Genomic DNA, 27,257 nt, shown 5'->3' on the forward strand with positions numbered 1-27,257 from the left:
ATAAATGTTCCAGTTAGGAGCACGGAATTACGTCACAAAGGCTCGTATCCACTCGTCTCGGGAGGGGTCAACACTTCTTCGTAAAGGATTTGCAGTAATTTCATTTCTCTCGGTGTATTCGTACGCGTCACACGTACACGGCGATTCCTTGGACAAACTCGTACAATTTCCAGAAATTTCCAGAAAATATTCGTATTGTTGTTCCGGTCTTCACAAAGTTGGTTTTATTAAAGATTAACCCAACCTGAAAGGTACAAGGAAACAGCGGTTGAGAAAGTTAGAGAAAAGAAAGTTTCGGGAGAAAATGGTGGAACAGTTTCAAAAATTGAGTTCTGTTCTTTTGCGGTAGATTTTATGGTTTTTTTTTCTTTGTTTCTTACAAGCACTCAAAGACAAAAAACCTCAGAAGTACCTCCGAAAACATTGTGACAAAGAGATGTATCAGTGAAAGACAAAATGCTAAGAACGATGATCGAAGATGATCGAAATGAATTTCGTTCTGCCTTTACTCTTAGGCAGGTTTAATTGGAATTTGCTTCAGGTTATGATGAGAACTTCTACAAAACAAGGATATTCTTTTTTCTTTACGTTGATTCATCGGATCCCTACTGCTTTTTCTAAGCATTAAACTTCAATCATTCGCATAACTCGAACACTTCAACGAAATAACTTGAAATATGATAACTCTCATCGACTTGCTAATTTCGGGTTTCACTCACTTTCATCCACTATTTATGTTCTTAACTTGAGCTGGACACGAGGTTCCCATAATCTTTTGTTCTTGGCTAGCATATAGGGAGTTAACCTGTCTTCGGAGCCTGAAAAGGTAAGATTGAACGCGATTTATCCGCTCGAACGCCCTGGACCCTTAATAAAGCAAATTCTAAGTCTACTGCTGGATAGCTTAGTTACAAATGAGAGTGTAGATCGTACCGTAGTACCGGAGGATTTCCCTGCCGTTCGTAGATATCCGTGGTTCGGTAATATCGTGATCTTATCTCTAAAGTGTTCACCAAGCCTTTCATCCCTCCGGGGTCGATAAATTGGTACCAGACTTGTCCTGGAGGGTAAAAACACTGACTTGACACATTGGGTAGCCCCGGCAAGTCATTGTGCGGACCTGCTACACGTTCGCAAACGTTCTAAAACGATTCTGAATTGAAGTGGAACTGTTGGCGCATCCCAAGCGGATTGATTAACGCCAGAAACTTTCTCCTTTCCTTCCTTTTCCTATCTTCAAAATCTTCTCCGTTATGGCGACGTACCCTATGACCACCCATGAGATTAGACAGATCAATGAGTGTGACAAATGTTACAGTTGAGTCAAAACCACCTAAGCCTGTTGCAACTACATAATCGACTGCTCTCGAAGTGACGCGATGGGACCTTCACCAATCTTTGCACGCCAGTTGGGCCTGGCGAAGGTCCCCCGTCGATCGTAGAGTCGCTTACGCAACTGCACCAAGCTTCCGGGTCGGTTTGACACGGCTGCACTCAGGTGGAACCCATTATCAACTCATAGCAACAGTCTTTTACATGAAACTTTAGATCATAGTGGTGTAAATGTAGAAATATTAACATGTCCAACCAAATTCATTTCAAGATTGACGTTTTTTCAATAATCGCTATTGTTTCCCATGTTTTTCCTGTGTTTCCCATCATTTTCCTCCATTACGCTTTAATTTTCGAATATTTTTGTCTTTCACTTCGATTTTTAGCTTTTTTTCTATTCTTCGCTCTTCTCGTATCTAGCAGAAGCTGACAGCCACGGGACTATTCATCATTTTTTGAGCGTAAGACGAATTCAGGAGTTCTCCATCCGCCTATGTCGATTTTTGGTTCCTTTCCAGATAAGGTTCTAGTTAGATTCTTAGCTCTTAAATGAGGTTTTTTTTGTTGAACAAAACTAACAAATCTTCGTGATCTCATTATCTTACGACACGAATTTCCTTACGGAAGGGAATTGTTTTATCAATGGTGTCCATGTTCGTCTTTCCCTGAATCTTGACATGATTTAATATGTAGTTTTGATTGATTTGCTTGAAGGCGGTAACGACGAAACGTTAGCAGCGTTAGCTGTTAGCTGGTGAAGAAGATGAATACCAGTCTTGATTACGGCTCAGGAAAATCAATCAAAACGGTCTTATCAATATTTGAAAGGCACTGAAATCTATTACTCATACTATTCCTCTGGCGGGTGTGGTGCACTCGGTTAAAGGTCAGTTGTAGCTACACGATCGATGGTTCGAAACTCCCGTAGTGCAAACCAAGCCTTTCATCCCACCAGGGCCGACAAATTGGCACCAGACTTGTCTGGGAAGATAAAAACACTGACTAGATCATCGGCTGGCCTCCGCAAATCGTTGTATAGGCTAACACGCGTTCCGAAACCTCAACGATTATGAGTTGGAGTAAAAACGCGTTGGCGCATCCTAAGAGGATTGATACGCCAGTGATTTTATCTTTTTTTTATCCTTTTAGTGTTTACGGACTCAAAGTCGGGCTGGAGTGACCTGAAAGCTGTTGCAGTCGTGTAGGCGGCACGTGGTGGAGTCGGCGGTTGCTACCGAGTTGGGACCAACGCCAGCTCCACTCGCCTGTGCAGTCCGAGTGGAGCTAGCGATGGTCCCGCCTCGATCGCAACTGCTGGCTACTACTGCTTTGCTTCGGACCGCGTACGCAAATGCACCTGGCTTCAGGTCTTTTTAACTCGACTACAACTCTATTCCTATTCCTCTATACCTATGAAATGGCACTCAGTTAACAGAGGAACGGTTACCTTCTTTGACGTGTTGTTTCTGTCTTGCGGAGTTTTTTTTTTTTCTCGTTTTTTTATTTCGCCTCTTCGTACGTGCAGGAAGACTATCCTTTTAAGTTTTCTTTTTTCCCCTCGGCGTCTTTGCATCAATTGTTACAGCGCAGATGCTTCTTTCCCTTTTTATTCTTTCCCTGAACTTTTCTTTTCAGGCTATGAGAATGATGGTTCTTGTCCTATTTTTACCTATTTAGCTGATGTGCCACAGGAAGAAACGTGAAGGTAAATCAATTCCCTGATACATTATTTTTTAAGTGCTGATTTTTTTGTTATTCTAGCATATTCGGGGATTTAAACCGGTAAAAAGGTTTGTGATTGGAGGTTCGAAGTCAACTAGAGAGAACAATAACATCATTTTTATCAACATTATTATTCACCGAACACATTTCTGCGTTGTTGTGTCCCTAGCAACTCGGCCACATGCCCTCCACCTTTTTCAAAAAGGACTCGCATCGTGATAGTACGAGCAAATATAGGAAAAATAAGTCTCGGCATTCGTAATTATTCTTTGCATTCATGCGATACATTGTAGCAAAAAATGTAACATTTCTTCACTTTTCCCCTTTTCCACTATATTTGTTGTTTTTGGTTAATTTCAATTGAAGCAGTGAATCCTATTATTCTTTCCAGTTGTGCTAAAACCGAGAAAATGTTTGTTGCCAAAATATTGAATAATTAATGGAATGTTTTGTGAATGAGCCAACATGAATATCCAGACAAACAAACTACTTTTAACTAGGAGGGTTCGTTAGTAACATTTTGCCATTACAGCGCCAAAATTCTGCTTGAGTGTTGTTCAGTTGACCAGTATTATTTTGTTGTTGTGCTCCAACAAAGAGTTTTCTGCACCGCAGACAAACAACAACAATCCCTGTTCATTTCGTCCACGATACTTCGAGAATCTGCTTTAACCTCAGAAAAAGTCTTCCTTTGTTGCTTTTGTGATTAACTTTCAAATTGTTTTCGTTAAGTGGATAAAATGCACAAATTGATAACATAAACTACATTGAATAGATAAAATCGCAATTGATCTTTTTTCTTCAAAGAATTAGCTTGAAAAAGGCCATAAGGGCCATATTTGGGGCGAACCAGTAGAGTGGTCCTTCCTCCTATGGATATTTGGATCGCGATCATTGTGAGTCTGCTATGCTCACTTAACAAAAGATGTGATTTGGAAATAAGGAGCAAAGGGTACTGTAATGAAAAAAGGGCTAAAATATTTGACGTAGCTGACGATATGCCACATGGAACCAAAGAGTTTTCAAAAAATTAGGTAATTTTCCATAGTTATTGGAATTTCGTCATGAATTACTAGACAAGGTAAGAGTGAAATCCCAGATTGGGGCACTATCAATATGAAAAGACCCTGTATGTTACGTATGTTTACCTGGGTTGCCGCGACACGATACTTCGGCTGCGGCGCTCGCAGAAAAAGAGTCCCATTGATGTGTTGCGGTCGCTTGCGCAAACATAAGTGCCCTGTTAATATGTCTTTCAAAATAGTTTTAGACTAGCATAAGTAGTGACATTTAGAGTTATAATTACGTAAAAATAACGCTCCTACTATCTTTGGTAGGAATGAGCGCTATGTTTTCTATATGTGATGTCCTATTTATGTTCTTCTTTGTTTATTTTTGCTCATCTTCTTTCACGTTGTTTACTCGAGGATTTTAAGCGAGCAATGGAAGTGCGCGAGACGTTGTTCTCATGTTTCAAGGCGATTTCCGATTTCTCGACCAGCCAATTCCATCTTTCATTCGAGACATTCGTCGCTATAGCAGTTTTTGCTATAGCTGGTCTTGTATTTCTGGTGAGTTGCCAAGAATACCTTTCTTTTATAAAGGAGAAGATTTTTTTGAAGGAGTTTAGTTATTATGTGGTTTACGATTTTTCTGTACTGTATCCTCCATTGCATCACACAATTCTCTCAAATTCTGCAAAGACCTTAGCAATAATTTATGTTTCGGTGGATTTTTAGCGGAGTAATTGAGCTAACTGGAACTTCGAGTTGGGAGCGTGCAGAGGATGATTTGCAAAGGATTCATTTCGTATGCTTAGCGTAGTTCATTAAGAAAAGTACGAGTGCAGTAAAATTAATAGTAGAAAAAGAATTGGAGACACAAAAAAACTGCTTAAAATGTAGAAAAGGGCAGTAAAGAGAAGTATACGTGAGCGAAAATTACATAACCTATGGTGTAGTATTACGTAAACGTTCGCGCTCGAATCGAAGCGTTCATTGCTGTCGGTCGACGATCACTAAAGTATTGCTCGGCTGATACGTCAAGTGGGTGGACCCGCAACGAAGATATTTGCAAGTCACTCGCCAGTTTAGATTCACAGCACTAAGACCGAACATCGGGATGGGAATCCTGTGTCGAATTTGTATCATGTTCAAGTGATCTGCTAGAACTGTGAAGAAGAAAACAGTTCTCAGCGCAAATTTTTCAGACAGCTAATGAAATCACGATTTCTTATGTCATCCTATGTATCGAGATGAATATAGGGTTTGGTAGCAAAGTACGGGAGGTGTTGATCTTCTTGAGAAGGAATGTAGATGACGAAAAACGGCTGGTTAGTGCGCAGGGCGTCACCGTCCTGGATCCTTCTGATCGTAATTCAATTAATTACCAAATGCGAATCAAAAGAGACAGAAAAACAGAAAAAGAAACTAAGGATCAGCTTGATATCCACCATAGTTTTCGCTGTTCATAGAGTCGGATCAAAATAACCAGAGCCCATATCCAATAAAATTCTTCAAGCTGGTTAAACGCACCCTAGGAAAAAAAAGTGCCTTGGTTGGATACATAGTTATAAATTAAAAATTTTTGCCGCAGATAAACGCACTACGCGGAGAAAATGTCTTCCCACTAGCTTTAGCACTGGGAAAATTTCAGCAGCAATCGCCCAGGTCTCGCAGCGAAGCGCCGTTCCACCGAGTTTGCGTGGGCAAACCAGCGAAATAACTGGAGAAAAAAAAGCCCTGATTGTTTCGTTTCTATCCTATCTGTCATCCCAAGGACAGATATACTTATTCTTTGAAGGGCCAGTCTTGTTGTGTAAAATTCAGGCGAAATTCTAGTGAGCTCTGTTCCATCTTGTTTTCCTTTTCTTTTATGGCACACCTGCAGGTGTTTTCAATCAATAAATAAATCAATAAATAGATAAATAAATATACTTGATGCCGGCTCAGAAGCCTATTGAAGCAGCGCAAATTTGGTCTGCAATTGTAATCGAGGTCTTAGTCACAGTGGCTCGACTCTTCTCTGTAGTCATAGTCCTGCAAAGAATGCGCCGCAGAGGTCAAGTAACTAATCTAGGATGAAAGTACGCTCGGCAATCGAACGCAACACGGAAATCGATTTTTTCAACCTTACTGTACCAAAGTTGCGACAACGACGATGTTCCACATACTTGCTAAATGATACATGTTTAAGCTCTCGCGCTAAGTAAACTGCAATAATATTCGTACACTATTTCTTCTTTATTTATTCTTCGAAGGCAAGTTTTTTTTTTGTCGAGCATTTCCTTTATGAACCATAAATTGTTTTGCATCCTTGGAAATTATTCAATTTCATTTCGTTCTATTTCACTTCTTAGCATAGAACGTTAGGTTATGAGAAATGATTGTTTTGCTTTTGGAACAGTACTGTATTTGATTTCTTCACAGTGTTCTTTGCTTCCTTGACGTGTATCCCTCAGATTTGACGAAGTTTGAAAAAATGGCAATTTTTTAGGTAACTGATTCTTGTTGAAGCATTTATCAACTGATTTAGATTTATTTAGATGCGGTTAGATAACGATAGCTGGCGATCTTTTCCACTAAAGCCAAACTTCGCTGAAGCATCCTTTTTCGCTGCTTTTTTTCAAAGTTATTTGCTTGTTTATTTTATGGTTATGCGGTGTGTATGAACCAAGTATGCAGATAACAGGTAACACAAATATTAGCACAATACATTACACAATTAAAAAAATTGGTAGTGCATAAATACGTTACTCAATACAACCCAAAAAAGCCTCTAGTTACTTATTTCCTTAAGGAATCCGCCAGTAGTCTTCTTAAACAGTGAAAGCTTAGTGGGAGTGGGTAGCTTCCTGAACATAATTGCGTATGTTTATGAATTAATTGAACTAATTCAAATAACTGAAAATACGATGAAATATCATGATAATATGTTGTCGATCACTTAAAACTCGCTGTTTGTCTGCCGATGGTTGTTACAATTTGAGTTCTAGAAGAACTTAGTGGATCAGAGACGAGGAATTCTTTGGCTGTTGTTTTTAACAACGGCAGTCACAATTAAAGCGAGAAGTGGAGAGAGCGAGAGTGTTTCACTGTTTGCATTTAGAAAAAAAAACCCACAACACCTAATATTTGGCAAATGTGGTCGGAAAGACGCAAGTAGTTAAGAAAAAAAAAGGAAGTTACATGTATAATTTACATGTAAAATTACATAAGGTAATCAATCAATTAACAACCTCGTTGGCAGCTGATCAAAAATCAATATATGGAAGACGTTCATAAAGCTAGAGACTTAGAAATTTTGCCATCTCCAATTTCTGTTGTACGCATTTAGGAGTTCAGCATATAGATTTCTTTTTGTCGTTTTGGAATGATTTTTTTTCGTTTTCAAAGAACAAATTTGTTATTACGTCCCTCTTTTTGAGAAACTTGTTGGACTGTCTCATAATTACATCATTTTTTTCCTGGTGTACTCATTAATCGAGTCTGTTCCGCTGGGCTTTACCCTTCTCGAAAATCCAATAAACTTTGTTTTCCGGGCGCCGTTATAGAAGATGAAGAAAGGCTTCCGTCTTCGTCCTCATTTCTTCAAAAGCCTATGTGGTAGGGTGAAGCCAAGTCGCCGCGCAATCTGTATGATTTACTCGGAAGAGTTAGTTGTCAGTTCGGCTGCTATTAATCCGCTGACTCGTCCGGCTTTGTTTTTCTTTTCTGGTTCATCGATGGTTATGGCGAAGCGAAGGCGGCTTGCCTTGTCGCTTGAAGTGTGCGGGACTGCCGTCGGGTTTGTTGTGCCCCGTTTGGGGCCGTCGCTCTTTCTCTCTCACCGCTTTAGTTCATCTCATGGGAATTTCACGCATGTGTTTGCTCGAGTTTCAACATTGCCATTCTCTATTTAAATTGCCAATGTTCACCATTTCAGGATTTGCCACAGTTTTTTGATTTGAGGAGTTTATTTTCTACGTTTTGGTATTTGTTCGAATGTGTTTTTGTGTGTATTTCTAATCAAATTACTTTTTTCCTTGAATTTGAACTTTTTTACTCCATGGAGTAGCATATACACGCTCAAAGTTCCAAGTATTGAAGGGGATTTCTTTCAGGATGAAACTGCTTATAATTTAGTCTATTACCTTAGGTTTGCTATTAAAGATCTTCATTCTTTCCTGTTTATTGATTGACTCCCTGGTCATCCCTGCATACCTCCGTGCACACATACTTGATTTATTGTGCACAAAAACCTTCGAAGTTTTTTTTTCCCGTGAAATTGTTCTTTTTCAATCGCGCAACTTCGTATTTAAGCCGGGATTTCTGCATGCTATGCATGGATCGAAAGGCTGTCCGAGTTGCGGCGAGAATCTCGCCATTTATTCCCTCTTAAAGTGCATCCATCTCATTTAGCTTAGCTGACACATTAATCACATGGCGTATGTTCTCCACGTGCTGTTTTTAAACCATCTCTCTATGGATTTTTGCAGTTTTCATCCTCAAACGGGCATCTCAACGCCTTTGACTCTCAAAGTCAAATTCTTTTTTTTTCTTGTCAATATTTGTCAAATTAATCTAAAACTAGACGTATTATAAATGGCGCCGATTTGTATTCGACTTGCCCTCAATGAATATTCGAACGTTCGTTTAATTTACAGATGGTAGGTATTATCATGCATTTATGAAACATGCCTTTGCCGTGATATATTTGTTTGCGAAAGTGCATTTCATTTAATTTCATTTATGCATGCTTTGTGCACGCGGTGCTACTATTGGGTTACTGTTGGGTCCCGATCCGATATTGCATCCATGCAGGGAATATTGTTTAATGGGCTAAACTTTTCAAATAAAAATCGTTGCAGCTGCATATAATTTTACTTTTCATTATTGTTGTAAGCTCCATAGAATACTACTTTCATCGTTTTTTTTTTTGAGAAACTTTTCATTTTCTCTATCAGATATGTATTTCACGCCATTCTAGCATTCGAAGATTCCGGTAAGCTTCAAGATGCACTTTTCAGTCAGTCGAGAAAAGATTTATTGCACTGTTGAGACTCTAACTCTATGTATACTTGATTTATTCCATGACAGCGTTTCTGCAGAGCCAAGAAACGGTGGCTGTATCCCTTTGAGATTCAAATTTTATCAAATTTTGTTTGTGAAGTTATTCGAAGAATTACCGACAGCTAGACGTCAATCAAATCTAATTCTGGGTGCCACATTAGCATTTGACACGCGCCACCACTAAATGCATTTGTGATTCATAGCGAGGACGCGTATGCGTTGCGCCACTGCTAAAAGATGGGACATTCGCGTGTGCTGTAGAAGTTGTAGTCGGTTCAAAACGACATGAATCACGAGTGTACCTGCGGTGCATTTGCGTACTCGCGTGAAACGTCCCAGCGGATGCAGCAGTTGCAACCGAGGCGTGCGTGCCTCATGTCGTTTTGATCCTAGTGTGTGTAAGCTCGAAAAGAGCTGACTACTAGCAGACATATTCCATTTTGCAACTATGTCGAACTGCAAAACGAAATCATAGCGAAGCGTGTTTGTTGAGATCACCAACGCACAGAAATGATTCATTTAAAGAAAAAATCCTACCACTTCTCGATTCCGAGAACTATAGTAGGGGTAAAACGAAGTGAACCCCGATGCAGTTGCTTAGGCGGCTGCGTTCGAAGCGGTGCGATCGAATGTAGCGGTCAGGATCGAAGAAGGACCGTTGTTTGAGCCATTCCTCGCCGCACTTCGCGATGATGGTCCTAACTTCATTCCAACCGCAGTCTCCACCGCACCGGTGAGAGGGCCGCTGCTTACGCTACTGCACCGTGCTTTTTTTTGTTTCAAGTCGACTATACGTGTTCTCTTAAACTTTACTTTTGAAGAAAAGTTTCCAATCCTGTTCATCTGTATTCAATAGCTCTGTACTATTTTCTGCATCTATTGGAGCCTCTGCTTTTAGGTGTACATACTTTTTTCCTTAGGTCTGTGTGCCTGTCATGTTTTGTTGCTCACGGTCGAAAAAGAAGCCAGGGAGTCCATACACACGGCGTGAAGTGATATGTAAAGTTAGTACAATAAACAGTACGTGATTGTAATTACCTTAATTGCCTTCTCTGCTTTTGTGGTGTAATTGTTGCTGAAGAGAATATAGCTGCAAAGATTTTTGTGAGAAAAAGAGAACACTTCAGAAGGGACTTTTTGCGTTGATGTTAGCACGAGTTGATGAATTCGACACCTTGACACCGCTCATCGTAACGCCAACAACGCAACCTACTGAACTCACACCTCAGCTACCTAGAGTTAGTGATCGGCAATGTTGTGCATAAATGTGATTCTAAACTCGATTTTGTGTTTAAGTATTAGAAACGAACACCACACCCGTTCTAGATTAGATGAATTATCTTTAACATGTATTTACTACCAAGTGTTATTTCTTCCTCCATGTTTTTTTTTCTAGCCTACTTTGCCTGTCTCACTAACTACATCGGAGAGCCCACCTCCTCCACGAAGATCAAGTCATGGGAAGACGTTGATTGTGCCTTTGAATGCAAGTCGATGTACGTGCATTTATTCTATTTGGATAGTTTTCTTCCCTGATGTTTTTATAGTTTATAGTTTTTTATTTGTTGGCACTTTTTCCTTTCATCTTTGTTTCTTTTCGATAGACCGCACAATGAATAAACGACAGATTGTGCCAAAGACGACGCATGAGTGGTGATAGTCATCTATGTCGTTCAGCTGTCAGTTTCCCAGCAGATTCGGCTGGGTCTTCGTAGTAGTTACGTGAAAATCGCTGACTAACCAATATAGGGGTAACTTAGTTGACGGCTTTTTTATATGAAGTCCGTGTTGGATTTTCGACTCGATTTTTCTATAGAAAAAACAGTTAGAGTTAAATGGGAAGTCAGAATGAAAGCTACGTGGTTAAGAGCTTATCAGTAAATATCACAATCCAGTATATTTTTTTCTTTGCAGGGCGTCCAAAACGCTGCACTATTTCTAGTTACTTTTTAAAGGCGTATTCTGCTATTCTATGAAATTACTAGATCTGTTTTAAGATCGAACGCCGGTTCCTCCGATGCTTGGCACTCCCGACAGTCGTATAACGTCATTCGAAGGAGGTACTACGAAAAGCTGCGCTACTATTCCTGAAGATGATGAAGATGAGTCGTCAAGTTGTGAAAGAATTGAAGACCTTATTTCTATTGACAGGGTTAGTTTGATGGTTCCATATACTGTACTTGTGTCGTTAAAGTGGTGAATTGCGGGAGCTGTGACGTCTTTTTCGTCGCACTTTGTCTACGTATCGTATTGGATTGAACACATTTCTGTGCACTTACTAATTTTGTTATTTCATTCCGAAGTGATTAAAGCAGACTAAAATGTGCTTCCAGCTGCATCATTTCTTTTTGTTTTACGAACTGCATCAACAAATTATTGATTATTGTTCAACTAGTTGTCCATGAACATCTAGCGATTTTTCGTTTCTTTCAATCTTATGGCGGGGTTTTTTAAAATGTTGTCAGTTGGTTTGTTTCAGACAACAACCTCTGTTTCTGAGCAGAAATCTCATCGAGGATTCATCTCACATTCATCCTACAATCTCATTCTTCCTGTTCCTCCTCCGGACTTTCAGGTTGAGTTTTGTACTGTACTCAATGATTTTTTTACTCCTTTCATAATCTGGTTTTTGAAAGAAAGGTCCGCGTTATGGCGGGAAGTGATGGATTTTGATCCTGACAGTGAAGATGAAGTACACATTGAGTTGAATTGAGGAAATACCAGTTAGGGATTTACTAAATCAGTTTTCAGTCTTCATCCACAGTTTCATCTACACAGGTGAGTAGCCGGAAATTTGTGATAAAGTGGTTGTAGCCTCTTAATGGGAATACAGCGGCGTTATGAGAAGTTGCCTTAAATTTCGAATGTTGATGCAAATTCGAATTTTCGAAAACTGCACATGAAGCTTTTGAGACGTTTTTGTTTGAATTTCTCATAACGCTATGCAATAGTTCTTAAAAGCTTGTGTACAGTCACGTAGTCAATATCCATATTGTGTTTGGTTTATGAAAGCGGTAAAAGATGATTCGATATTATTAGAAGAGTACGGTATCAAATGCTGTCCGCAACAACTGCACTGAATTGATTATATACTACGAGTGTAAAGGTACCTTCATAACATCACCACTAACGTCACCACTTTCTTGCTCTGCACTCACTCTTTTTTTTTTCGTAATATTGAGAAATAATGGTAGTAGGTGAAAAAAGGCCTTGGAAGTGAGGTGATTAGGTGTTGATTAGATTAAGAAGCTTATCATTATCAATGCGCAAATATTTGCTAACTTAGAAGTTTTTTTTTCTGACTTCAGCAAAATTGTGCTCTTGACATTTTTTTAACCAAAACTTTCTTTAAATAACTTCTACCTATTTGGTGTATCTAAATTTGTTATGTATAAAAATTGTTTTCTAGATCCCTGCACCATCTTATTCGCCCCCATCGGTGCCCTCAAGTCAATCACGGCAACCGCAAATAACGAATGTTGCAACTCGCCATATAGAAAGCCCAGAGGAACCAAGTCGTTGCACGAATAGCACAGGAAGGTGAGAGCTCTTATGCTGTTGTAGTTTCCTCGTTCAATTGCTGCTTTTACCTTCATTTTAGTCCTAACTCTACCGGATCACCGATTGACACGACTGGTTCAATTAGTGACAGTTTCTATATCAATAGTGATGTAATTTCATCAACAAATGGTGCGTTGAGTTGATCTATTCAGGTTCCATTTTGGATGAAAAGAAATGCCTTGAATCTGTTCATAATAAGAGGAGTTCAAACTTGCTTCTACTCTTTATATGGTACGATAAATCAATTGTGCATATCTCCCTCATTCTTTATAGTTCAGGATCTCAAATTGCGGATGAAAATGGTTGTGCTGAGTCGGAAGTTCAATCGAAATATCAGCTGCATAGGTAGTCTTTTCTTTTTCATAGGTAGTTTTTTTTCTTACTTCGTTACTGAAATGTGGAAACTGCTTGTACTCACACTTTCGTCATTTTACTCCACGGAACATTCCAGTCTCTAAAGTCTCTAAGGAACTTTATCCTTCAGTTCCTCAGAGGTTCTATCTGAAAGGTTCATTTCTTTTCATTGTTCCCTTTCCGTTACTAGCCGCATTCCAGTCACTCTGGGTCCCATCAAAACACTTCAGTTAGTACTTGACCACTCCCAATTGTCCACCATTAACTGACAGTGTGAGACGCCATCGATCAGTGGGTATAATCGCGGTGCGGCAAACAACGAAAAGGCAACCATGGCAAGGATGCCAGCCACGTTTCGTTTAAATGACACAATTTTGTTTACCTTTTCTTTAAGTAAAAACTTTTGTTGTAGGATCGAAGAGGAATCGGAGGGTTTGGATGACGGTCACCGATTAGTGCGGACAGTTTTCAGCCAAAACAGTTTGGACGGGGAACGTAATTTCGTCATACCTCGAAGTATCTCAGAGCAGGTAGTGCAATCATATATATCTCTTCCTTGCGTTGGTTTTGTTCTAATATAACTCGTGTTATATAAAATAAAATATTTATGCTAAAATATTTATGAAAAATCCTCAAACGCTCTCTTTTTGAAGTGGTTTGGGTACCGTAATTTAGCTGGTGACTTGTTATGAGCAGCAACTAAAATTCCAAAGAGAGCTAAGATCTATTTTCTACTTTTTCCTGTTTTCAGTTTGAGTTGATGCGACGAAAATGAAGTGCAATGTCGTTGTTGTGATGGACGAGTTACTGCCTTATTATATGTGCTACTTTGCTACCATTTTGTTAATTTATATGTGCTTCGAGCACAATAAAAGCTTCTATTACGTGCAGTTTATGTTGGTCTCTATATGAAATTGATGAGTTTTTGCTGACTTGCTGTTATATGCATCAATTTCGTCAATAATTAAATTTGTGTTGAATGAGAGAGTGTTTAAATTTGTCTACAGTTAGTTTTTTTTACCCGAAACAGAGAATTCCTTCGATGTAATTAAAGTTGTAGTACAGTAACCAGTGAATGGAGTTAGGAATAATTTAGAAGTTTTGAAAAATCTTAATCAAAATTAATAATTGTTTCTTTTTCCGTTTGGAGCTTGTTCAAAGGGTGGAAATACGACATAGTTAAGCAGTCATAACCTTGGACATATTGTAGCATAAGGAATATGAAAGAAATCTTTATCATTGAACCCGTTACCAATGACGTTTCACTCGAAGATCTATTTAAAACATTTTTTCAGTTGTATGAGCAGGGCGAAACAATAGATAGGTAGATTATTAGGTAGGAATTAGTAGCCAATAAAGAGCTAGAACAGATTTCAACGGTACCCACCTAATGTTGGGTACTGAGCTCATCTGAGAATGCACTACAATCATTTTTCCTCCGCATTAACGTTAAAGAGCATGAGCATGTATGAATCAATAATCTGGTGCTGGATAACTGAGAAAACCCAGCAAAAACCGGTGAATGCTGCGCTTTTTTTTTCTGAACGACTCGAACGTCAACGATGTGATCTCCTGGATAGAACCGTGTCCTGTTCGTTCTGTGGGAGAACGTCAGCCGCACGAAGATTCACTTTTCCAAAACTGCCACCGTACACATCCTTGTTCGCTTTCATGAATGTGGCAATCGAATGAATAGTGATGTTGTTCACCCATTCGGCGGGGATCTGAAAAAAAAAAACCATCGTGATGATTTTAACACCACATAACACCTATAGTGTCAAAATTAGTACTGAAGATGGGTTTAAATAATAACATCAGTGTTAGCCCACAAAAAAATCAATGAGTTAGCTTGCATTGGTTCTTTTTAGGAGTTACTTTCAATTAGTTTTTGGTTAACATCGACTTCACTAAACGAAACCTCAGCTTTGAATGTTTTGATGCGAATTATTACCTTCTTTTGTATGATTAAAGAGATCAAAAGTGGAAAAAAAGTAAAATGGGTACATGGTAAGAAAAGTAAAACGGGTACATGCTTCCACAACTCCTAATTTGCCTGTTTTGAGAACTATTCGGGAAATTTTGTGTTTTTTTAATTTCACGTTTCTGAAATATAAAGTAGAAGCGTGAGATATTAGTAAAGGAAAAAAATCTGTGACCAGACTTCTTACTGTTTTCTTCGGTCACAGTAATATTCGTATTTCGTTAAATTTCTATGGTTTATTCATGCTCTGTTTCAAAAAGTGAATTTTACTCACCTCGTCTTTGTCGGTCTCCTTGGCATTTTCTTCTTTTGCTCCATTTTCAACCTTAATTACTTGCTGTTTTGACTGATTTTAAGCTTTCAGTTTATCCAATTCTTTACGATGAAACTTACTTCGCCGCTTGAAGGCTGTTTTCCTTCCCAGTAGTTATCGATTCTGTTCTCGATAACGGTAAGCATTCCTAGAATTTAAATTGTAACAAACAGAAAAACTATAATATAAATGCGTACTTTCTCGGAGTATTTAACAGTCGGATCAAATCGACTTGACTCATGGTGTAAACTATGCGATTACGCTTGGGATGGTACCTTCGGTCAACTCCGACAGATTGCAGAGTTGAGCAAAGGTCCCATTGTGCCAGAACGAACGCAGCCGTTTGCATAATTACACCACAAGTGAGGTCGACTCGACCTGATGGTACTTAAGTCCTAAAAAGCACTTACCAAATGCTCCATTTTCCACTGTAAGATATGTCATCCTGTTGACAACCTTTAGAATTGGCAAACCGAGGAAGAACAGGATGGAGACAATAGGTGCGAACTAAAGAAGTTGATAAAGGGTATAAAGTAACTGTCGAGCAGCAAGTATCGTTGAAAATTAGTTAATAAGCATACTATGCACTTACCGTAGCATTATTTGGCATAACGTCGCCAAGACCGATCGTAGTAAATGACATGTAAGAAAAGTAAAACGAATGGAACCAATCCAGACCAGTACCAGGCGGACCAGAAAATGCATCCAAATAGTAGATGAACACCGTGCTGACGGCAAGGAATGCTGAAACTTGTCTTTTGAATTTCTCCTCACTAATTGTGCTAGATGTATATTGGTTTGTAGCATGAACGATAGTTAGTGTTTTTATCCGAATGACCTTTAAAATTGTGTTTTTGTTTTTTTTTTCACAGACAAATACCGATGCTTTTCTGCAAGTTTGCGTCTCGGAGCCCTCAAAATCTAGTGGCGACCCCTTCCTGTCTTCATTATTCTAGTAAGCAGAGGAGCTATCTGTAATTATAAGGGGTGTACATGTGCAAGTTGAAGTTATTAAAAGACGGCTATCACATAAGGTACCGTTTTCTTAGGATTTTTTTTTTTTTGCGCAGGAGGTCGGAGAAGAAAAGAAAGTACAATCGGTTAAAACCCCATGAAGCACGGTGCAGTTGCGTAAGCGGCTGCGCTTGAAGCGGTGCGACAGAGGTAGCGATTGGAATCGAGGTGGGATCATCGCGAACTGCAGCAATGAATGGTGCTAGCAAGCAAGGGTCCTCAGCAGATCCTAACCGTCCTGCTCCACCTCACCGCTTTGAGCGCAGCCGCATGCACAAGTGCACCGTGCTTCATGTCACTTTGACTATACTATAGCTCCGTTGTGACAAAAGTGTCTTAGTTGCTCGCATCGTAGATGATGTTCGTTGAATGCTAGCAAGTACTAAGCCTAAAAATGTAATCTTAGTTGATTTTAGAACCCACCTATCATTATGAGAACACTGATAACTATCGGAAGACGAATCACTTCATTTGGTTTTTCTGATTTCGTTCCACGCCATCTTCTGAAACAATAATCTTCACAATATATACAGCAAGCCTCGCGTTTTATATGATGTGTTTAGATTAGATGTGTTTAGATTAAAGGTGGTTCTTTACAGTTATCCTACATTAGATAGCATAAGAAATGGGTAAAATGAATCTTCACGACTTAGATATAAATCACCCAAAGGTGCTTAGCTGTTCCCATGATGTTAGAACAGGGAAATGACGGATTTAAAGGCGTCACCCCACGAATCTGAGGTGGTGCAGATTTCAGGTGAAGTATTCGTATGGAAGTACGAAGTACGTAGTACGGGATGGAAGACTATGGAGAGGGGGGGTGATTCCGTCCATTTCTTCCTAATTGCCGTAAAAAACGGCCCGGAAGATGCGGCGCCGCACAAGGCTGGCGCGCTCCAGTCGAACTCCCTGTAGAAAATAGTGCGCCAAAACGCCTGGAGCCGTATCTTCCGGGCCGTTTTTTACGGCAATTAGGAAGAAATGGACGGAATCACCCCCTCTCCATAGTCTCCTATCCCGTATACGAATACTCCACCTGAAATCCGTACCACCTCAGATTCGTAGAGTGATGCCTTTAAGAATCTCCGATAAAAGCTGGCTACGAGGACGGACGTGGACGAAGTTACAAAGAAAATTGTTCACCTGTACTTCAGAAGAATCCTTGCATAGACCTTTGTAATCGCAAGTAGACCCCATTGTCCAAGGTCACGAATCACCACCAAAGTCACTGGGACGAATATGAACCCGTATATGATGACAAACCATTGACCGGGTCGCGTTTCAGGTGCAATTGATCCTGAAGATCACGTGATTTTCATGCATTTACGGTCTCTGCGTCGATTTGACTTCTTTCTATCTAGTGTTATCGCATAAGAATAAAACTATTTGCCAGACGATTGAATTTTATGCACTCGTTAAATGTCGCTGTACGTTGTAATACTTTAAATTGCGTCAAATCAACAGTCCTACGTAACAGCGGCCATAAATCACTAGCAGACGTCACTATTATGTTTTTTGAGTCATTTCATGAACTTTTCCTCTTACTTATTTTCAAATAATCGGATCCCTACGTACCGTATCCAGTTGTTGTGTACACATTCATCGCAAAGAAGAAACTGCTTCCGTAAGTCCATTTGTAGTTGTTTTCTGGATCAGCAGATCGATAAAATGTTGACCACTTGTACGTGCCTTCGACGTCCAACATCTCTATGTATGCTGCCTGAATTCGCATTCATTTCGGTTTCTGTTCACTCGTTTACAGTCGGTTGAAAACGACCTTAATTGTCTTGCAATTGTAAACGCAATTACACTTGAGTTGACGCGATGGGACCCTCGCTCAACTTTTGTGGCTGATTGAAGATAGCGAGGGTAGGTTGGTTGCAACAAAACTCAAGGCTTTTTGATCCGACTGTATTCATGAATTACATCGTGCCCCAATGATTTCGGTCAATCTCAATCTTACGCGAAATTGCGGCATGTTCGTATTCTGGATAAATTTTAACGTGGATTTTGCTCGCCAAGAATGTCTTTTGGATGTTCCAGGTATTGATTGGGAAATTTTTTTTCGACATATCTCATACTTTACCAACATTTAGATGGAGTTGTAGTCGATTATGCTTAAATTGATTTTTGTGTCCTCGCGGGCTGACAAGAACGTTTCCGCAGCGATTTTTGCAGTTCATGTGCTTGACGCGCACACTATGCTCTCTACCCTGCTCTAATCGAACAGCTATAGGTGTCCTCTTGGCGAACGTAAGTTCTTGCGCATTTATATGCCCGCCCCCAACTTCAGGATTCGGGGAAAATGTAATTGGGGAGGGGAGGGGGAGCACTTGCTGGCGCCCTTATTTCTCGACGCTGTAACTTATTTTTTCTATTAGCAACTTTAGCTTACATGTCATAGATCCTCTAAGAGTAATGCTTAGGCCTTAAGGCCCCGATTGATGCAGTCATTTACTTCGAAAAATAAGGGTGCCAGTGAGTGCCATCCCTCCAACTACATTTTACGCAACGATTCTTCTGATAAATATTTTTACAAGTATTTTTTTGTAGCGGTTAGAGGTTCCGTTGTCTGCATGATCGATCGAATGTTCGCCCTAGTGCTCACCAAGCCTTTCATCCTTCCGGGGTCGATAAATTGGTACCAGACTCGTCTGGGAGGATAAACTAAATGAACACTGACGCGACACATCGCCCCCGCAAATCATTGTATGGGCTAGACAGGCGTTCGTAAACCCCAAACGATTCTGAATTGAGGTGATCGTGGGGGCGCATCCCAAGCGGATTGATTAACGCCAGAAACTTTATCCTTTTATCCTTTTATCCTTTAATGTGTTATTACCACTATTATCATTGTTATTATTTATTTATTTATTTGTTATTAGAGCATGTAATTATGAGTGGAACCTCTTACTACGTTTCCTTCTCAGTCAGTAATTTTCACTAGGAGTTTATAAGTGTGCTGGTAACAGAATTTGAAATGATTTTCGATATAAATGAAATGGAAAATGTTTTGAGAAGAGTACCTTAACATCCTCGGCCATCTCTTCGACTGTTTTGTTCTCCGCAACTGCATTCAGATATTCAGCAAGTTGCTGTAGTCGATCGTCGAGTTTTTCTTTCCTTTCAGCGACAACCTAGAATGAAGTTCACTTTATATTACTGTAAGAAACCTTAATATTTTATATCACATACCATACGTTCATGAGGAGTTTCCAAATAATAAAATACTACTGCTCCAAGAAATGTGTAAGCAGTAAGAATAAGTAGAAGAATAATGTGACTAAGTCCAATTCTTTTGTGAAGATGTGACATCCAATAGAAGGAATCGGTGAATTCTACGAATAAATTACAGTGATTAAAATGGTTGATTTGTTAGAGAATTTTTGTAGCAACATTTGAAAAAATATGCTTAACGGAATAGATTTTCTTACTTCTTTCTGTTGACGTTGGTGTTGGCATCAAAGGTGCTGGCGGTTGAGTTTTTGAGATTTGCCTCTCAATCATGGCGATTGTACCGTGCGGTGGGTGAAGATGGCGATCTTAACCACGTCGATTAGCTATTATTGTCAAGGTTCAGTGTTATTTTTGTTGTGGATTCAGATTTTCTGGATTTTAAACAAAGCGATGGTAGCTAAGTGTGAAGAAATAATTTATTGGGTTTTGGCTGAGTTGTTGCGGAAAAAAAACTGATTTTTTTTTCCGCTTTTTCTGCGTCGCTCAGCGGAAAAGTCACTTCTATTGACAGAAAAAACCATTCTGCATGGATTATTTACTCGAATATGACTTTCTTTTTTTTTAATTTTACATATTATGAAGCATAAATAACATCTAATAGTGAGAATTCTAAAAAAGTTTGCGAAAAACAATTTTTTTAGCGCGTAGTATTTGACACAAAATAGGAGTGTTTGGTCCCACAACTGATATGTGTTAAGGTCGCCACTCATGTTTACCCCGGTGACCGCGACGCGTTGCGGAAATGCCGCATTTTCTTTGTCTAGCGTGCACTTTATTTGTTTGCGTTACTGCCCTCATCAAACGTGCAAAACGATCATCCGGGAAAATATAATCATTGACGCTTTTTCGATTTTGAGAATAATAAAAATAATATAAGGAAATTGATGAAGAAGGAACCATAGGAGAGAGTGGGAAGCAGGAACCTGGGCCCACTTATTCAATATTTGTCTTTTTGAGGATAAATACGACTGAAACGAAACCGTTGGTGACTTCTTCTTTCCATTGCTATCCAAGATTATTTGGTTAGAGTCGGGTCAAAACGACATAAAGGACGGTGCAGCTGCGTGAGCGGTTGCGCTCGAAGCGGCGCGGTATGGATAGCAGTTGGAATCGACGTGGAACCATGGCGAACCGTAGCAATGAACGGTGCTAGAATTGGTCCTCACTTCGCCGCCCAACCACTACGCTGCAGCGCATCGCTTCGTGCGCAACCGCTTGCGCAATTGCACCGTGTTTCATGCCATTTTGACTCTACTATAGTCGCGTCAATACGACATGAAACACGAGTGTAGTTGATGTGCATTTGCGTACGCGCTCGAAACGGCGCTGTGGAGGCAGCAGTTGGAACCGAGGTGGGCCCGTCGCCAACTGCAGCGATGGGTCATGCCAGCAAGGATTTCACCACGCACCTAACCACTACGTTCCACCGAACCGCCTCGAAAGAAGCCGCGTACGCATTTGCGTACGTGTTTCATGTCGTTTTGACCCTACTATACATATGTTTTGCTTACGCAGATCTCGGTGCAACGGCACTTCGTTACGGAATCTAACCATTTGTTGCGGAATCATTCCAACGCTAGGACGAGTGATAACGCATTTCCGTCGCGTGATGCGTTTGTTCGCGGACAATTTTCTTCTGGATAACAATATGTGCAATCAAGTCACTTTTTCGGCTGGAACACGTTCATCCAACCGGAAAAAAGTTATTCGATTCGGGCTCTGGTGTGTATTCTGTGTATATGGTTGAAAGTTGCAGGAAATGGGAATTTCTGAACATTTTTGAAGCATGGAAACATCTGAAATGTTTCGAAGTTACCGAAGTTACCTGATCGCCGATTCTTCTCGTAGGAGTGCAGCGTTAACTGTTCGTCACCATTTTCTTTTCGTTTCTCGTCAACATTCGGTTCAATTTGGGCTATACCGGATGGACCCTGAGCATTCTTCAGGATTGACTTTTGCGTCTCCTCATGTGTTTCGGAGTTCATTCGACTCCTTGTCATTCCTAGAATTTTGAGTAGTTAGGAAAGTTTTAAGTAAGAAAAAGGTGACTAGAAATGAGGCCAATGGGATTATACCGTAGTCAGTTAAATAATCAATATAAATGAAGATTTAGTGTATGTAAAGTAGACAGAAAAAGAATTTATCGCCTGCAAACGAAGAACAAGTTCTATACCGTCATAATAATCGGCTGTCATAATAGATTACTGTAATGTCAGATGAGTTCTGTAATTAATTAATTACGGAACTCATCTGACAGAAATTTGTGTACAGGGCGAACAGTGAGGGCGGAGGAGTTAAGGTTGTTTACTAATACGTAGCAGTTGACGAAAGGTTACTCGAAAAATATTCCTAAAAAAACCTCTTATTTGTATTTATTTGGACGTATTTGAACGTATTGTTTATTTATTTGTTTATTTATTACGCTCAACAGTGTGTTAAAATGATGTGGCTAAGACGAATAGAAAACAAATCCAGCACAAATTCATTAGGAAAAGACAGAAGAAGAAAACAACGAGCATTTTTAGATGAATGCGTGGAAATTGACGGAAAGTTTCCCTTAATATTCTTGGGTACGTGTAGGGTGTACATAGTGAAATGGGCGGAGTTTGACGGGTGAACCCGAAAGTGTCTGGAGCTCCTCCTATTCCTCGGCCATTAACCGGTATGACCGAGAGAACATGTCGCGGAGACCAGAAATCGAATCCCTATGGATTTCACATGTAGTTGCACGGGGTTCGTGGTCCTGAGAAGAAGTCTCAGATACAAAATTCCGCTTCAGTGGAGTGCAGTGAACTTAAACAAAAACTAAAATTTGTACATAACGGACTCAACGAAATCTTGCTTGTAAAATTCCGCTAAAATGGAGTGCTGTGGACTCGAAAGATGAATATAGCGAACTCAACGGTGTTCCTCGACGGTTCTTCCCCCTCCGCCGTCCAGCAACCATTTTTTTGAAGTGAGTCATTAATTAATTTGTGAAGTAGAACAAAGAAATCATGACGTACTCGTGATTTGATCGTTATCGCTTACAGCCCCATGCTTTTTATTTTAATTTATTTCTTCATTTACTTTTATTCTAATTTTAATTTCATTAGTCATTGGTTTTCACACGAAATATTACGCAGAATATAGTATTATTTAGTTGACTGCTTGCGTCGAATCCAACAATCCAGCAGATTTCTTTTTTAATTAAAAATTCTAATGTTTTTCCGAAACAAAAGGCGTCAAGACTTGCAAATGAAAGAATTTAGTATCAGTATAAGAATGAGCACTAACTCTAGGGAACAAAAATGTAAAATGGACAAATTTACCACCGTATTCGGAACAAAAAAAATTTCTTGGTGATTTTTATTTTTTTTTCATAGTTTGAAATTCAGCTGTTGAACACTACTGGATACATATTTTCAATTATCAACCTTTTGATTTTTTTGTTTAATTCATTTTATTAGATTGTAAAAATTTAGAATGCGACCTTTTAGTGAAAATTTAATGGAAGAAAGAACAATGAGTGATGTGAAGCGTAACAGTAGGTCTTCTTTGGAAAATAATGTGGTCTATTTCGAACATCCTTTAGCTCAAATCAAACCACAACCAACGGCTCCAGGTCCCAAGGAACGTTGACAGAATGCTCTTATCCTTCTAACGTTTTAAAACTTCACAAAAAGCTCAGTTGAAAGAAATTGACATGGATTGGAACAGTATGTATTTCAATAGAAAATTATACAGAATGAACTCTTCCTTTACCGTAATCGGAGCAAAAAAAAGGACATTTTGATGTTTTTTTTCGTTTTGTCTTTTTTGTGTCATATCTTGGTAGTTCCTAGTTGTTATCTTATTACCTTTTTTTGAAGTAAATTCTGTTCATTCGTCATTATTTTGACGTCAACGCACATCACCTGTTTCATTTATTCATTTATTCATTCATTCGTTCATTTATCATGTTTTCATCACATATCTTCTCAACGCTGTTACGTAGTTGAACTCACTAGCGAATAAAATGAACAGTGCTATGACGTGATCGACTGAAAGAACTGGTTCCATCCATCTGTCTGCGGCGTTTCTTTGACCGCAACGCTCCCGATGGTAGCTGGAGAGAACGTAATCCATCCATCTACCGTATGCTGCTATACAAATTTTTTTATGTGTAATGTTTAGCGGTTTTATCGTAATCGTACAGTCGAATAAAGCCGTTATCGGTGATATTCCAGTTTTTGTCAGGACATAAAGAAAAGAACAGGCTTTTTTTTATTTGTTTTTGTTGTAGGTAATTACTGGAAAGGCGAATGTTTCATGTTTTGTTTTCATCTCAAAATAGAATGTCGAAAATGTAGTTGGTGCATTTTTTCCCCCCGATCGTATCAAGAGTTTTCCGGTGAAAAGAATTAGACGAGACTGTACAAAGGGTGAAAATATTCATGCTGGACATTACTGCTAAAAATTATTACTAGTTATATGAAAATGTAAGGAAGACAGACCTTGTATCAGTTGCCACAGCTTTTTTAAAGCCACTTTTGAATGTACGTCTAATTATTCACTCCTATTTTTCTATCTAGGATTTCGATCTACAGTAACCAATTATCACTACTGTAGTGCATTTTGGAGAACCTGGATTTTTGTGCAGGAATGATATTTTATAGAAACTTTCCACTTTGTGAAAATGGTAAACAATATTGTAATAGTCAATACAGAAATAGTTTTGTCTAAACTTGCGATCCATCCATTATAAAAAAATATTTTATCTACGAAATTTATCATTGTTTGAGTAAAATTTATACAAATACAGATAGTACACACAGCTCATACACATCTGAAATCAATGCTGGATACAAGATAGATGAGATTTTCTGGGATCTATGAGAAGTTCGCCTCTGAGTCGAACTGTAAGGAAGAAAAAAATCAAGAAATAAATCTGAAATCGTTGATAAGAAATAAAGCTTTTGTGTCAATTATACGAAGCGAAAACTAAGAAAAAAAAGGAAAACAATAAAAAGAACGACAATACAAAAGTACAGTAAAGCAATAAAAACCTAGAAATTTTCCATTATCAACAGACTTCTTTGTTTGATTTCTCTATAACGAGAAATTTCTTTCTCTATTGGGAATGTAGCAGAGGAAAAGAGACATAAATACAAAAATTTGCACTAATCTTCTATCAATGTCTAGACGAACAATGATTTTGTGCGCGGATGTCAGCGATAGCTGTAACGATGACGGGACCTCTTTGATGTGGGTCACCTCAAAATTCTCCAGTTGAGCCTTCGTCTATGTCTCGAAGTACAGCGTAAGCTTGCTGAAACACTTAAAGTTTAAAAAAAAATTGAATTTTGCACATAAATGGTTGCTGAGCTTATTTCATGTGTATGGAGTGTTCAGTTTTAAAATGAAATAATAAAATTGAAAATAAATAACATTTAAAAACAAGAGAACATGGTAGATTTACATTATTTTTATTTTTTATAGAAGAATCTGCGCCCGAATTTGTAAAAATTCTGCATTTACACAACTATCTCAGAACTATTTACTGGTGAAAGATTAAAATCTGATTTGAATTGGACTTATATTAAATGGTTCGAATGTTCTCCTGTCTTGAAACCTCGGCATATTCTGTCTATGTTTTGTGATAGTGTGCCTGCGAAGTTTTTAGATGGAACTCTTTATTTACCTGACGTTTCTGCTTTTTCACCGTCTTCAGAGGCCTAAATAGAGGATGAATGGAGCAATGTGAAATGCGTTACACTGGTTCACGGAACAGAAATATCGGCAAGGAAGACGTTGGAGGCGTTTTGGATTCTTAAAAGAAACCCTTCAATGAAGGGTAGGAATGTATGCTTGTCGATAACGAATGAGTTCTTGCCACTTGTACCGCTCTGTGACCTATAACCGCCTGATATTCTGTGTGTAGATCAAATAATCTATGTCGTCGCTGGTGATCTACACGCAGTAATACTCATTCGCTGGTACACTGAGTGACAAGTGCGTGTAACCAGCCGCGCCACATCCGGTGGAGCAACACGTAAGACCACCATTTTCAATGTAGATGGGTTCCTGTTTTCACTACCCTGAATCATTATCGAAACACTGACCCAGGGTAGTGTGGCACTTGACCGGACAAACGTAGCATTGCTCCAGTCATCCTCTACTTAGGCCTCTGAAGACGGCGAAAAAGCCGAAACGTCAGGCAAATAAAGAGTTTCATATTAAATACTTTATAATATTACACGATGTATGAAATCGTGAAATATTACACGATGTATGAAATCGTGAAATATTATGATTTTTTCCTGTTTAGGCAAAGAAGAAAAAAATTAGACATTTCACCTTTACGTAATGTTTCATCGTTGACACGCTTATTTTCGTGCCGGGATCATTAGCCGCATTAGCGATTCTTTGAGCAAATTTGTTGATCATCTTATCCAGTCTTAGTCGTCTTTCCTCCGTATTCTGTGAAAGTATTAACGAATGTTTTATCTTAGTAATAAGATATTTCTAGAAAGACGAACGCTTTGCTCTCTGCTGAAGTCGAAATAGGAGAAAATTAGTGCCCCAAGAAACGAGTAGCACATAAAAACAAATAAACATCGCATATGTTTGATGTTCCCCTCGTATTTCATCTGAAAATTCGTAAATTTACGAAAACGGCAACATTAGCAGGATACTGTAGTATAATTTGCGTGGGAAATGTTCTAAAAGTACGACTAGATGGTGTGGTTGCACACACTGGTTAGGCATTAGTATTACAGTACGAAATTATTCCCATAAGCGTTATATCAATTTTGATTAGAAAAGAATAAACGTGTCGTAGTAATTAATGACAGCTATTATAGTGACGGATCCTCACACGCGATGACGTGCGCTACGGTGGAGGTCGGCCGCTGAGCGCAATGACGTGCGTCTGATTGCGACGGGATCAGTAATTGTCGCATCTGTTCAATATATTTATATGTGTTGTTTTCCGGCTCTGATCTTTTCGTCGTCTCATGTCGGACGTCGCGGTCGGTCTTGATACGTCATCGCCGTTCATATCATCGAATAACCGTTAGATCAAGGCCCGTAGTAAACCCCCAGCGAAGCGAGTTCACGAACTGATTGGATGGATAGTTGTACCATTAACTATCTTACGTCGAACGTAATTCGCGCAGTGAAGAGGGCTAGGTAAGAGTTATTTCTATTCAACAAAAGTTTAGCGTTGTTTTCGTCTTTGCAGTTAAAGCCATCACCCAAGGAATCTGGGGTGATGCGGGTTTCAGGTGGGTTTTGCCTATACGAGGTTGTAGATTATGGGGAGGAGGGTGATGCCGTCCATTTCTTCGTAATTCCCGCAAAAAACGGTCCGGAAGATGCGGCTTCGAGCGTTACGGGGCGCTATTTTCTATATTGTATCTGTTTTTGGTTCTTTTTTTGTAATCCTTTTTTCTTCCTAGATTTGTGCTTGTACGACTATCGAGTCACAGAGAGGAATAGTGAAGAAGGAAACGGTTCTGGAGAAAGATTAATTGATGTGGTCAAGTTAATACTGTATTAAGTGACGAAATGTTGACAAGTTCGTAAACGTTCTTTGCTTTCTAGCAAACTATTTTTTTTTCTATTAGAAAACACCGCCACCTTTTCTTTGTTGTTTGTACTCTTTATGTAGGCTTGTGTATTCCTCTTTTTCTAGATTTTTGATTGTGATTTGTATGTTTCTTTCTTCTTG

At 39.2% G+C, this 27,257-nt stretch overlaps 2 protein-coding genes across 4 annotated transcripts in view; one reads left to right on the plus strand and one right to left on the minus strand.

Annotated features, from left to right (window-relative positions):
- Positions 1–13,794, plus strand: part of RB195_016765 (uncharacterized protein) — a gene marked incomplete at both ends in the record, with an annotated part of 27,593 nt that extends 13,799 nt beyond the window's left edge. For 2 of the 3 annotated variants that reach the window (XM_064183455.1, XM_064183456.1), the window contains 14 exons: positions 2,161–2,218; positions 2,968–2,982; positions 3,024–3,037; positions 4,491–4,625; positions 10,025–10,108; positions 10,232–10,342; positions 10,501–10,600; positions 11,102–11,256; positions 11,584–11,679; positions 12,514–12,644; positions 12,706–12,794; positions 12,944–13,010; positions 13,432–13,549; positions 13,771–13,794. In XM_064183455.1, coding sequence (XP_064039334.1) covers positions 2,161–2,218; positions 2,968–2,982; positions 3,024–3,037; positions 4,491–4,625; positions 10,025–10,108; positions 10,232–10,342; positions 10,501–10,600; positions 11,102–11,256; positions 11,584–11,679; positions 12,514–12,644; positions 12,706–12,794; positions 12,944–13,010; positions 13,432–13,549; positions 13,771–13,794 — 1,197 coding nt within the window. Of the gene's footprint in view, positions 1–2,160; positions 2,219–2,967; positions 2,983–3,023; positions 3,038–4,490; positions 4,626–10,024; positions 10,109–10,231; positions 10,343–10,500; positions 10,601–11,101; positions 11,257–11,583; positions 11,680–12,513; positions 12,645–12,705; positions 12,795–12,943; positions 13,011–13,431; positions 13,550–13,770 lie in introns of those variants that run through there. The other variant, XM_064183454.1, reaches the window with a different exon arrangement.
- Positions 13,795–14,575: 781 nt separating this feature from the next.
- Positions 14,576–21,564, minus strand: RB195_016766 (uncharacterized protein; the record flags this gene model as incomplete). Its single annotated transcript, XM_064183457.1, has 12 exons — positions 14,576–14,743; positions 15,275–15,325; positions 15,394–15,461; positions 15,724–15,820; positions 15,906–16,057; positions 16,751–16,830; positions 17,471–17,624; positions 17,903–18,047; positions 19,354–19,464; positions 19,523–19,665; positions 19,762–19,869; positions 21,390–21,564. The coding sequence occupies 12 exons, from the start codon at positions 21,562–21,564 to the stop codon at positions 14,576–14,578; spliced, it is 1,452 nt and encodes a 483-aa protein (XP_064039338.1).
- Between the last annotated feature and the right edge of the window lie 5,693 nt (positions 21,565–27,257).

This window comes from Necator americanus, chromosome II (assembly GCF_031761385.1).
Source record: "Necator americanus strain Aroian chromosome II, whole genome shotgun sequence".
Taxonomy (NCBI): domain Eukaryota; kingdom Metazoa; phylum Nematoda; class Chromadorea; order Rhabditida; family Ancylostomatidae; genus Necator; species Necator americanus.